The 13,851-nt window shown below is 39.1% G+C and overlaps 1 protein-coding gene across 2 annotated transcripts in view; it reads right to left on the reverse strand.

Annotated features, from left to right (window-relative positions):
* Window positions 1–756: 756 nt before the first annotated feature.
* elfn2b (extracellular leucine-rich repeat and fibronectin type III domain containing 2b) overlaps window positions 757–13,851 on the reverse strand; it is a 72,020-nt gene continuing 58,925 nt past the window's right edge. For both annotated transcript variants that reach the window (XM_017306335.1, XM_008415802.2), the window contains exons 2-3: window positions 7,571–8,219; window positions 757–7,239 (exon numbers count right to left, since the gene is read on the reverse strand). In XM_017306335.1, coding sequence (XP_017161824.1) covers window positions 4,744–7,239; window positions 7,571–7,912 — 2,838 coding nt within the window. In that variant the 5' untranslated portion in view covers window positions 7,913–8,219 and the 3' untranslated portion in view covers window positions 757–4,743. The remainder of the gene's footprint in view (window positions 7,240–7,570; window positions 8,220–13,851) is intronic.

The raw sequence follows: 13,851 nt of genomic DNA on the forward strand, positions 1-13,851 counted from the left end.
TACAACTATACGCACTCTGATCATTGGAAATCCGGTTGTTGTTTGAGCCATAAATAATAAAATGAAAATTTTACATGYCTTGCTCATACAGTGTCTTCTATCCCAGTTTAGTTGACACAAAGATGTTTAAAATCCAAAATTTACACATCAACTGACATCTTTATGTTTATCTTCTCAACACTTGATTCACTACAACATATGCAACTTATATTTTGTGTCTTTATTATCCCACAATATTAAGTTTGAAGGAAAACATTGTAGTTTTTTTTTTTTTGTATCTCAAGATACTGGAGCCAATCAAAAATAAGTTGGTGAGGACCGTGAAGCGTTCATAAACACTGTATGCTGTATTTACAGTGTTAATAAATTAAACTTGGAATTGCAGGGCATCTGCTTGCAGAAATGGTGAGAAACAAACTTTACAATTTCTGAGGCTAAACTGCAATCCCATACAGAATTTCAGAAAACTACAGAGGGAGGGTTAAACATGTAGAACTGTTTTAGAGACGKGACTCTGTGCTGATTTTCTAGGTGTGGAGAAAYTATTTATTGGAGTGAGTTTGATCTACCACAAGCTCTAGAAAATCATMTTGGTATAAAATCCTCATATGAGTCCAAGTCTATAGAGTACAAGAATGTACATGAAGGAAGAAAAAGAGTCTCTGTTATACCGKTCTTGTAATTTTTTTTGCTTGCATTGTTGACGGTACCTACATTTTGATTTCTCTTTAAAGACAATAACCTATAGTTTCTCTGATTTTTTTATTGGAAAAAAAAAACAACTCACACCCCGACATTGAAATAGGATTGTGAATGCTTCATTGTAAGTTAAAGCAAATGTTTTAATAGAGTCAGAGCAGAAGAGTAGTTGAAACATCTTACACCTGAAAGTCTATTTCCTGAAAACACATTGATATACATATATATATGTTAATAAAATAGAAATGTATGAATTCAGTTGTTATTCATGAAAATACAAACAACATTTTCGGTCACATTTTTTTGTGTGTATTTTGAAAAATGAACATGAATGGCTGCTGAGATGAAGCCGTCATTCTTATCCTGAACGTTTGCTGTTTTACCATCAGAGTCCATTTCTGTAAACTGGTTTTGGCAGTTGAAACTGCAGTGAATAGAGGAAATAGACCAAATTTCCCCTGTTTGATAAAATGCTCCAAAAATATCAGCGAAAGACGAAGCGAGTAAATTATCCAGGGGTTTGATAAAAGTATCTTGTGTTCCTTGAAAATGGTGTTTTGTTTTTTTTACTTGAGATGATTGGAAAGAAACAAAAGCTGAAACATCTCAATGATCATAAAACGGTGGTCTACGCTAGAAATGTGGCACTCGGGACGGGACGGGATATTCCAGCACCGACAAAGCCACATTTGAAACATGAATTTTGTTTTGGTGTTTCCACCTCTCATGTCTGAATTTGGAATATCAAAGAGATGCTTCTTCTTAACACCTCACAAATGCAAAATTGGTAGAAAAAAGTGCAAGGTAACCACTGTTTAAAGAAATAAAACGAGAATGAGATCGGTACGGAGATACATGGACATGCTTTTGCATATTTTCTGTTAACCTTGCATTTACTCACCAGAATAAGTATAATGCTGAAGGTCAACTGCAAAAGTTCAACACTTAAAACAATCCAGAAAATACTGCTCATGTGTGCCTGCATAACAGATCATTACCTCCTCTCATACCAACATCCCACTTTACCCAAGGGGGCAGGTAAGGTGGGAAGTCGGTAAAAGAYAACCTTAGAAGAATGTTAAAAACATAGCAGCTAAAAAAACTTTCACAGAAYGTCCTCGATGGCTGAATAACTACACTTTTTTTTTTCTAAATCCAGGCTAGTGACACAAATTGCAGATTATGAAAAGGGTTAATTTGCCCAAAAATCTGAGGAAAGGTCCACAGATGGCTGTTACCAAAAAAAAAAAAAACAAGCACAGTACATTTGTGAATCATCACAGCACTGTGATGTCCGAAGTATGACAAAAAGTACCACGAACTTGTATGACATATGTACATTTGTACATGCCATTAATAATCTATTGTTGCTCAGACTGAGACAACCAGACACAGGGAAAAAAAAAAAAAAGATATTAATTTAAGCCTGTTTGGGCATATAAGATATTATCTGACGAGGCATGCCGACACTTCCTTACAATGACCACTGTGTACCACACAGCTACACATACACAATTATGAGGCATAAAGTGCAAGAGGAGATGCCTGTCACAAGTTGGTTAATTAGGTTATCATTTATAGACAATAGCGATTGTTTCCGAAACAGAATAAACACATTGGCAGTAATCATAAGCACCCTTTCCTACTGTGCCTCGTTCATTTTGAATGTTTGACAAAGAGTTTGGAATGTAACGTCATGCTCATATTAAACGATACTCTCCAACATTACAAGTTTATAACCTATGTACATTTCTCCTGTACTCAGAAATATTGTTTGTACGTCATCTTCCGATTGCATTTCTTTCACTCACATGTTTTTGGTCTTTTTTGGTCGGTGGGGAGTATAACAGTTTTCAAGGGGAGATATGTAAACTCATCTATAAATAACAAACATTTTGTGTTAAAAAAACCTCAACAACAAGGGGTGTTTATCAGTGGCATGAGAACTCAGGACATAAAAATGGCTCACGGAGCTAAATCCATTTCCATCCAGGTCAGAACTTCTCCTGGTGAAGTGAATCTAAGCTGCTGTTATAAGCCCTGGATGCAAAGGTGACTGCTTTACACTTGACAGCCTGTGTTATCGATGTTTGAGACCCTTATTTTAAAGTAAGAAAAGAAGCAGTTCTTGAGTAGCCCAGACAGGGTTATGAACTTCCTGCTGTTATGGCCAGTTAACACAAGGCCACAAAAACATTGGAGAAATCTTCATTTATTTAGTAGCATTTGGAATACCTGGTAAAACAAAGAAAAGTTAGCCATAGCTGCTGTAGATGCTGAAGTTGACATGACAACTTCCTATTGGTGTGAAACTAAAGGGCAACGTCACTTTTTCTGGTGACTCTGGACTTAACTTGATCATTCCTGCTTCAAAATCTAAAATACTTAGTTCAAATATTAAAACGCAGGAAATAAATTAATAAAAGCCTACACTGTATGGGTGAAAACACTAGAAAGATGGACTTTCAATGCTTGTTTGGGCATAAAGTCAACCTTGGACTAAGACAATCATCAAAATGTTATCATATTGACTCGCGTCCAACTTAGACTGAGATACTCTGCACTGATTATAATTTCTTTACATCAGATTGTGATTTGCAAAACCTGCATTTGATAGGGAAGACAACAGAAATCTAAGGCTACGTTCACACATAGTATCTTGATGCTTAATTCCATTCCTTTCCTAAAATGTGTTTTTGCTTGTTCTTATTACTAATTAAATGCAATCAAGTTCCTGTGTGAGCAGCTGAGACCCTACAGCAATCCACATGTGCAGAAAAATGTACACATCACACAGGAGCACACTATAGATCAATTTTTAAGTTGCGGCGAAATGGGAGGTGACGGTGTTGTCACTGCATTTCCATTGATTAGCTTCATCCAGTGTCATCACTGCTTGTTGAAGTCTGGCTTCTTCTGGCGCAGAATTATGATGCATGTCTTAAATCAGTGACACAGAGGTCAGACAGAACGCGGCATGACAGTTCTGACAGCAGACTTTGTCAGATACATATGTGGCTTAGTGGCACCAATCAGACATTTTGGGGGGTGAAAAGACTTGAATTTGGCTTGTAAAAGTCAGATATGGGTTGCATTTGGGTCAAAAATCGGATTTGGGTCTCATTTTCCGTTTGTGTGAACAATAGCCTTAGTTTTCCTAAAAAAGTTAGTTTCATTTTGTTCTCAAGACTTGAGATGGATGTATTGTCACACCCCTTATGAATGATGAATAATCATTATTTTTACAAAAAAAAAAAAGTTTGTTCTTTGATCATTTCACTCACTAAACCATGTAAAAGTGTTAAATGGAAACATGTTTGATGCTTCGAACAAAACCCCTACTTTTTCTCATCTCTCTCCAAATTCACACAACTTAATAGTTAATTTTGACCTGATAATTTCATGTCAGCATTTGAATGCAAATGATCTATTTTTTTCATTGCAACAAATGCTTGAAAGAGAGGAAAGAGTGCAACACTGTATTGTGCAGATTTTTCACCAATCTTTGAATTTGCAAAACAGGGTCTTCATTCCATACTTTCCGCATCACCTATCATTTAAAAGCTGAAATGAATGTAAACTCTGATACACAACAGGAACATCTAGGATCAAATAAGCTTAAAGCTTGAGATGAAACATGGCACTGATTTAAAAAAATGGTCCATAGGATCACAAAACATGATCACTTGAAAGAGTACTAAATTACACAGTAGGCATTTGTTCCCTGTATAATAAACGAAACACACAAACACCAAAAAAAAGGGGAAAAAATGCTACAATGAAGTGTTAAAAAAAACTTCAAAAAAGCACTGTAATGAATGTCCAATTCCCAGGCACAGTTTCACAGTACTTGCTTGTAGCACAATATCCTATACACCTAGCATGCCAAAAACAAGAAAGAAAAAAAAAAAACAAGCCCATGGGAAAAATTTGTCCTACATTTTTCCCCTCAATAAACTTCAAATGGTTTCTCTGGCCCACGGGCTTATCAGGATAAAAAGTACCAAAACTCAATTTCCACCTCTGCTTAACTTCCGTTCCCAGTTACAACTTCTGCTGAGCAGAGACACCCTTCCAATAATCAAGGATGTCATGCAGGTCCTCGCCTTTAGCAAACTGCACCTTCTTTCGAAGAGCATTTCCAGCTGTCACGTAACAGGCCTCGTCGCGAGGCCCTTTTCGGTACGGACGAAAGCGCTCCCAGATGCGCAGCGAGCTCTCCGATGAGTATTCTGGGCTAGAAGAGTATCCAGAGTAACTGGAGTGTTGGCGGGCAGGGGAAAGCTGGGAATAGGATGCTGCGTCCCTGCGGGATCGTGTCAGGGGTTTTAGAAAAGAAACCCGCTGGGCTGGGGAGCCATGGTGGGACCCTTGGTAGTAAAGAGCTGGGACAGAGTGGCGGTGCTCCGAGCAGTGGTAGTCCTGCTGCACGTCCAGCTGCTGCTGCTGCTGCTGTATCTGCTGTTGCTGATGGTAATGATGTGACTTCTGGCTGTCCGGATGTTGGGCACCAACACCACCACTGTCGCAACCACCACCCCCTCCTCCACAGCTCCCACTCCCTACTAAAGGCAGTCTCTCCAGCGGCTCCCCACATCCCACAGGACTGGCTCGGTCTGGGTACTGCGGCTGTTGTTGGTTACAGGCATCCGGGCTTCTTGGTTCAGGAACGTCCAGACTGTACACTCGAGTTCCTCCACGTTCCCTGTCTCGACCTGTGGAGCCACAAGATGTGGTGCTGCTCTGTTTTTTGACAGCATTTGCCATAACAACAGCTGCATCTGCACTCATTTGCCGTTGAATGGGACGTGCAGCTGAGGCTGGGGGAGGGTGCCTGTACGGGGGAGAGACAACGAAGCCCCCGCCAGTGATCCCTGGTCGCTCAGAGAGAGGGGTGTTTAGTGCAGGCAGGGGCGGAGGAGGCGGTATTTTGTTTGGAGCAATGACCTGACACGTCTCTGTCGCTCCTGGGATTAGGCCACGGGTAAGGGAGGAGGTGCTGGTGGGCGGTGGGGAGGTGGGATTGTTAGAAGCTGTGTGGCTAGTCGAGGTGCCTGAAGCAGCAACTGCTGCTGCATCAAGTTTAAGGGCATCAATACAGTTGTTAATAATTTGGTTAACTTTGTCCACCTCCATGGCAATGGTAGAAATCTCCGAGGCGGAGCCGTGCCCGTCGTCATCTGAATCATCGCCAAGATCGGTTCCGTCGTCGTCCCTCAGGTCGTCGCCCCTTCTCCCGCCATGGCCACCGTCCCCCACTCTTTCCATCCCAGCCCCTCCAGTTCTCACATCCATGTAGTTTCCTTTACTTGTAGCCATTGCTTCGGAGAAAGCCGAGGCCATCTTTTCCACTTGAGGGATAGAGGAAAGCCTTGAGGAGGTAGTGTTTGCAGAATGTAGCAGTCCAGAGCTGGAGGACGTGGACAGTTTTCCACCATGGTGATGCTGATACTGGTGATGCTCCCTGGACTGCTCCTGAAGCTTTTGGACTGCCGATGGATCATTTGCTACTGCTGCTGCCACCTCTGGTCCGTAGCGCATTTCAAGAATAGTTTTTTTCACGGAGATGGACTTTCTCTTCTCGTCATGCATTCGTTTTTTACGAAGACAGTAGTAGACAATTCCTATGACAATGAGCATGCCGAAAAGGCAGCCTACAATGGTCATTATGTAGTGAGTAGTGGTTGAGGGAGTGGGGAGCATATCGTCCCGATTTTGGCCTCGCGTGGTAAACTGGAGACAGGTGTGGTTATAACGCTGAGAGTTACGGACAGAGCATACACAGAAGGTGTAATTATTGCTAGGTCTAAGCTTGTCGAGAGTTATTTTTTGTATCATCAGTTTCAAATTGGTGACATCAGATGCCATTGAGTAGTTGTATTGTGTAAGAATATACATTTTGCTGAACGGCCTTGGAATTTTTATAATGACAGAGGCTGACGACGAAGAGACATGTTGGAGCTTAATGCTCGGGCTCAGGCTGTCGTCTGTGGATGAAGACGATGGGGTGGGTTGGTAGTATGGCCCGACACCACCAAACATGTCCGGCCCAATCCCAGAAGGACCGTCGATATCTGGTGGCAGAGACGTCATACCTGGAATCATTACACCATCCTTGCAGCGATGGTTCAAAATGTTTTTGGCATTGCGGCCACTGTGACTTGAAGAAAAAGAACTCAGTAAGGGGTAGCCGTATATTTCCCTTGGTGTTTCACACTGRAGGCGATCATAAGTGTGCGTCACATTGTTGAAGGATTCGAGCCAGCGCAGGAAACCTAGAAGATCGCAACCGCAGTGGAATGGATTTGCAGCCAGTTCACATACCATCAGGCGGTTCAGAGCTGTGAATGTGACCGGGTCGATGTGGGCGAGTTTGTTGGACGACAGGTCAATGCTGCTGAGACTGGGGCACTCCCAGAATGCATTGCTTGCAACAACTTCAATGAGGTTGTGCTGTAGGAAGAGGCACTGCATGTGACCAAGTCCTCTCATCATGCCTTCAGTGATATTCGTCAACTTGTTGTAACCCAGTTGAAGAACCTGAGAGAAAAAAAATTTATATATATTATGGTAGCTTTCTTACTTGTGTTAAACTGCACACCTAAACTAATGGGAATAATAACAGTTTGCACCTTAGATAATACAGTTAAAGTTAAGCTCACGCTACTGGGAATTACTCATGATGCTTTTAATGTGTCTTTTATTCAATAAACATTTATAAAGTTAATTAACAAAGTACTTCACAATTGATTTCTGTACATTTTCCTCCTAGATTAGAATTAGTCGATTTTTCTTAAAAGTTTAGCAAATATTTTATTCTCTCGGACCAAATAGGCTTCAAAGTGCTTTTAATATATATTTTTTTAATCACCTGTAAATTGGCTTGTCCTGCAAAAGCGCCGTCCTCAATATAGCTGATTTCATTCTTGGTTAAGTTTAGGTCGGTCAAGTTCGTGAATCGGTACATGGAACTGAAAAGCACGGCTTTCAGCTTGTTTTCGTTCAGCCTCAAGTCATGGACTGTGTTGTTGATGTGCTGGGGGATAGTCTCATAGGGAGGCTGGTTCTGACTGCATATAGCTAGCCAAACGTAGCCTTTGTCTCCTTCAATGAGCCAGCAGTCCCCGTTGGCCATGTTGGGAAACCAGGAAAAGAAGAGGAGCGAAAAAAGTATAAGAGGGAGGAGAACTGAAACAGTGGAAGCACGCCGCATGATGTCAACGAAAAGAAAAAGGGTAGAGTGCAAAGGCTATAATCAGGGCAAAGACGAAGAAGGATTTGATTGTAGGATAAGGAAAACCAGGAAAAACTTCCAAAAAAAAAAGATACGGGTCTGGGTTGGGTGCTGAAGAAGGAGTGAGGGATTTAGAATGCCTGTCTCAGCATTATGGTGATGAGCAGCAGATCCTTGTTATGTCATAATTTCTTGAGCTACAATTTGAAGGGAAGCAACTTGTCTTCATGCTCTTACTGAAGACTTGACGTCTGTGTAACTCAGTGGCGTGGGACCTCGGAGTGATCTACAGAGGAAAACATAACACAAGAAATGTATTAATATATATGCGCACTATGAATTTTTATGCAAGTCAATTTCTATATTTATTTATTGTGAAAAAATACATTTTGCGGGATGAAAACGATAAAACTCCACCACATTCAATTTTGCGACGCCAAATAATACAGTTTAAACACACAATTTAATTTTAAAAACAAAACCTTCTCTTAGCCCTTTTTTCTGCCACATTTTCATCCTTATTTGGTCCTTGACACCAACACATTAACATCAAACCTTTGCTGATAAGTACAATGGAATCTAAGCTAGTGCCAATATTTCATCAGTACAGAGAGAACATTTGTCAGAAACAACACGGACTATTAATCACCAAAATGCTTGACAGAACATATTCTTAGATATTTCTTCCTATAACACTATCCTGCCAAAAACCTAAGCTCCAAAACCCATCTGCATGTTGCTTGAATAGCAGTCTAGCATTTACATATGGGGAAGATTAGTTGCCTGTTGCGTCATAGAAGACATTGTCCTCTCGCTTGCTACTAACACACAATATGCACAAATATGCAAATTAAAATGAGCATATGTTCTCTGGGAAATGCGTGCGTGACTATACGGACATACTCAATTATGCTGTATGTATGTTGTTGAATAACAGCATGTGGGAATGCACAAAAGCAAATCTATAGGCAAAGATAAACAGAGTATTAAGTCTGCATCTCCTCATKTRCACCAGAAAAAGGTCAAAAGTCTGCTTGTACTCCAAATTCACATTTCTTTCCAATTCCAGCGCAAAGAACTGAACTCATTACTGATTATTCTGGTCCAGGGTCTCCAGAGACGCAAGCAAAGAAATGAAGTTCATCATCATTTTCAGTCTGCTTAGTACTGCTGAAAACCGCAAACATGAATCTATTGCAAAAATAAAGACTATCCTGCAAACAGGAGCCTTTTTCCAWATGTCCTGATTTCAGGAGGATATTGTGATCAGATTAAAAGTGGTTAAGCATCAAAACATTAAGAAGTTTAAAATAAATCTTAACTCAASGATATYCTTAAAAATGTGAATGATTTGAAAAGTAGCACCAAAAAACTGTATGTAGATTCTTTTGCTACTRTAAGGTTAAAGGGTTGCGGATAATTATTTCACGTTGGTTTTGAAGTGAAAAAATAAATCCATGGGYTTTTCCATCTATCCTAAACCATAATAACTGATTACACTAGCTGAATAAAGAATTTATCCAAATATTTGCAACTTTCCATTTTTTAAATGAATATTTTCATGATAGGAGCAGCTTATTCTGCWGTTTGCAAGCAGATTTTTGTGTAAATTATTTCGAATGTCTGAATATACAATTTGTATAAGCAGAGCCATTTCATTCAACATTAACATTTATTTYAGGATTTATTTGTGCATTTATTTCATTTTTTATGTGTTTCATTCATTAATTCATAATGGTGTGCTATTTTGTGACACTTATTTTGAAAATAGCGTAAAATAAAATCAGAGTTAAAAGTAAATGTCCTTGAAATACTTAAAAGTGAGACTCAGAAAACAGTTATTAATCTTCATAAATAAATAAATCTGTGATTGACAAAATAACCTTCCTATTTAAAAATAGATATATTGCTGATTATTTTATTTTTTGCTTTTATTTCATGGGGATATTTATTTATTTGCTGGAGTATTTATGAAATAATTTTTGATAATARTATTTGCTTATTTAGTTTTGAATAAAACATTTTTTCATATTTGTACTCAGGATGGATAATACATTTTACTCCCTGGAGTAGAGATACAGAGTATCACAAACCCAAAACAAATTTCAGCAGCGCCCTCTCTTGAAATGTATTGTGTTGCTCTCCTCTCTGAGGCTTATCCCCTCCATATGAGACATGATCTCATTTGGTGCTCTACATAGCAAAACCCAAAGGGTTCGCATGGGGGACATRAGAGACACCGTATGTCTGAACAAACCCATGTTTAGGGATGTGATTATATAATTAGAAATATGGGACAAGAAGTAACACTTCTCAGGGGAAAGCATTTTCATAGCATGGATGCGTTTGTCAAAAAAAATTTAAAATGTTTTTACATGTTGTCATTACCTAAATTATTATTTTTTTAAAAATACAAATAAAAGTAGCGTATCTAATGCGACTTTTCGTTTGGTCGGTATTAAAACTAAAACACAATCATGTAGGCACAACGTCTAATTTGTGTGACGTTTGCTAAACCTCAAAATTCTGTAAGTATTGGAGCGTAATCCRTTGTTAAATATTGCCTTTAGCTTTCTTTTCTCACCATACCACAAAAGAGGTGTGTTGTTCCTCTTCAATAGAAACTGTGCATGTATTTCAGAAAATGTGAACAAACTGCAGCGTGTCGCTCAGGTGTTCTTTTTCCTCATGTTGAAGTTGAAACAATCTACGTGTAGTTGGAATAAAACATTTTTATATTTAGACCAAAGTTCTTAAATCAAAGCAAGTTTTCATTGCCGTCTTTGCTAATCTTTTTTTTTTGTTTTGGGGACCCTGGACGTTACGAAAGCAAGCATCACATCAGCTGCGTCCCGATGCAGATAAACATCTGGGTCGCTCAGCGCACAAGCTCCAGTTACTCTTTACAGTTGCCATGGAAACAAATATGATTGACAGTGTCAATTCACTCTCACGCTAARAGAATAGGATGTTGTTGACATTTGCATCAAATCAGCATGTCTCTTCCACTCCATTACCCACAATGATAAAACTCTCCTCCATGAATTCTAATAGCTTCCAATAAGCCTCGGCTGTGACAGGTGGTGGAATTGGAGGGGGTCCGTATCGCCGCTACACTATCACCAACATGACTCTTGGAGCCAGGCCACTGTCAGCCTAAATGTAAATTCACTGGCTGGTACCCGTCGCGCCTCCAGTTGCATATGATGCTGTCGCTGCGAATCGCATCGCCTGTGAGTTAAACGCTCTGTACCAAATGAGGTGCTAAAACAAGAGACGCACATTTGTATATGTGGGGAATGCAGGGTGATTGGATATTGTGTCTTGCATTTGTTTAGTGTTCACACAATCCGTGTGTGGTTAGTGGTTGAATGATCAAACAGAAGCCTGTTGTGCAATAATGCATTGGCAGTGTCCCATTAAAGATTTTTACTTGCGGTCCGTACTGGTATGAAATAGGCAGAAAATATGAGCTCCAAATGTGATTTGATTACTTTAAGACACCCATCTCATTTGCTTGTACAGGTTTAATATAGGRCAACACTCGAGTCTGTAGTGGCACCGAGCTGGAGCAGAAACACAACACCCACCTGGATCCCAAAATGAAGTTCAAGGTGGGTACTGAACAGATGCAACAAGTGGACAAAACATTCACTGTATAAGTTTGATGGAAGCACATCTCAGGGCGTCAGAAGGGGCCTGATTTCAGATGCAAATAAACCACCTGACCTTGTAAAGGCAGCACGGTTTCTCTCTGTGTCTGTGCATTCAAATAGATTTGAAGCAAAAAAAGATAAAACCCTATCTGATTTTAAATAGCAAGGCAGAAATATATGTAGCCAGTTTGCTGTGTGCTGTTTAAAATGGATCGCCAAATGCATATCTAAAACAGCAAGAACTTAACCACGGTGGGATTCTCTGGACTTAATGAAACACAATACAAGTACAGGCCATTTACCCATTYTTATCACAAATAGCACTCCATTTATTTCCTGGAGCATTTTTTCAGCCAGCTGACAAGCAGTGCTCAGTAATAAACATCTGAGTGTAAATATGTATATACTATGGAATTATTTTATGACTACTGGACAGAGTGAATATAAAATTTTGCTAAGGTTATAAAAATTCTATATTTTATAGCTAAACCATGTTTCCCCATGAAATCGGTCTCAGAAAACATCATCCAAGGATGCATCTCTGCTTTCAGTATTTGACCTGATCTGGAGTATTTAGTACTAACTTCTGATTAAGAGTGGATATGAGGGTGATATGACATGACTGTGGTTAATAACCTGAGTTTTTGTCTGAGCCTCTTATTAAGATAAGAAAGTAAATATTTTTTGTGCGTTTGCTTGTGTTGAGAAAGTCCTGAAATAAAGATTACCTACCAAGGTGACTGGAAACACTCAGTTGCATGAGCTTTTTCTCCAAACATATTGCAAAAATCTGGTTTTCTTCACTAAGGCCTTTTGTAATGTGYTGTCTTSTCGCACACTGAATGTGTCATTATACACCCAGATTTCATAAATATACAAAAGCACATGCAGTCTGCTATAACCACTGTTGTTAAAAACAAAACAAAGAAAATAACCCACCGGTCCTACACCTGACCAGCTAATAAAATGTCTTGGTAAGTATTTTTAAATAAGGTTAGATGGTCTCACAGGATAAAATGCCAATTGCATATCTGTTTAGGTTGTAGCTGTTAGTGATCCACACCAGCACTCTGTGATTATTTTGGCAGGTGCTGGGAATGTATCTGTCAGCAGCTTATTTTCCTAAAAGAGCTCTCTAATTGACTGTAGGAGCATGTGTCTGTACAAACTGTGATTACTCCATCAAAACAGCTTTGGAGAGACCACAAAACGGCAAAAGCTGCCYAGYAAATAARCAAAATAGTGACTGATTTGTAATGAAATTAGATTTTCCGTTCAGTGTGTTTTTTTCTGGCATRTTTACRATGTTTTGCTTGATGTTGTTTGTTTTTTTKTTTKKTTTTTTTTTTAGAGAGCGAAGTAAATGGCTTTGCATTTTGTSCCCATTTTCATYATGACGCTAGAAAACGCACTTCATTCATCGCACCGTGAGTCAGAAARGTCTGTGACRTCAAGGATTCATCTCAAGTGGGTATATTCTTGGGTATTTGAATTGACTTGTAGAAATGCTAAAAAAAAGAGAGAGAAAAAGAAGAAAGAAAGAAAATGAAAAGGAAAACCACGTCTTAACCCATTTAATGCCAMATTTTTCCCAGACATGAAAATATTAAAATCAGATGTCATTGATAGCCCTTTGAACTATTCAAGGGGAAATAATTTTAAAAATTGTGGAAAAATATATGAAAAAGTGTGTTTTATGATCGGTCACAATTGTGACCGGTGGGATAATATGTTGTTCTTATACTAAGATGAGCTAAAAGTGCTTTTTCCAAATGGACATGATCATAATATGTGAACACTGTTTCTTTATTGGAATATATCTTGCCACAGCATTACTTTAGTGCAACATTTGCTCTGTAAAGTACAAATTTGACTATCAAGTTCAACTATTCTAAACCAAGGTAAATTTGAGTACTTGAGTGTTCATGCATAATTATATTGAACTTCAGTCAGTTGTAGTGTCATCACAGTAACATAGATCATAAAGATAACATCTGCAGTAGATGCTTTCATTTATATTTCTGAAAATTATGAACATTTGTCACACTATCATACAGTAAGACTCAATAGACTTAGTCCAGGAGTTTCCAACTCCAGGGATTGAGGACCAGTGTCACGCATCTTTTCCATCCGCCTCTGCTTCAACACACCTGAATCAGATGATTAGCAGGACTCTGGAGAACTGGACTGCATACTGAGGAGGTGATCCATTTAATTCAGGAGTGTTGGACCAGGGACACAGCTGAAAGTTTCAGGATACCA

Source organism: Poecilia reticulata, linkage group LG8, assembly GCF_000633615.1.
Source record: "Poecilia reticulata strain Guanapo linkage group LG8, Guppy_female_1.0+MT, whole genome shotgun sequence".
NCBI lineage: Eukaryota > Metazoa > Chordata > Actinopteri > Cyprinodontiformes > Poeciliidae > Poecilia > Poecilia reticulata.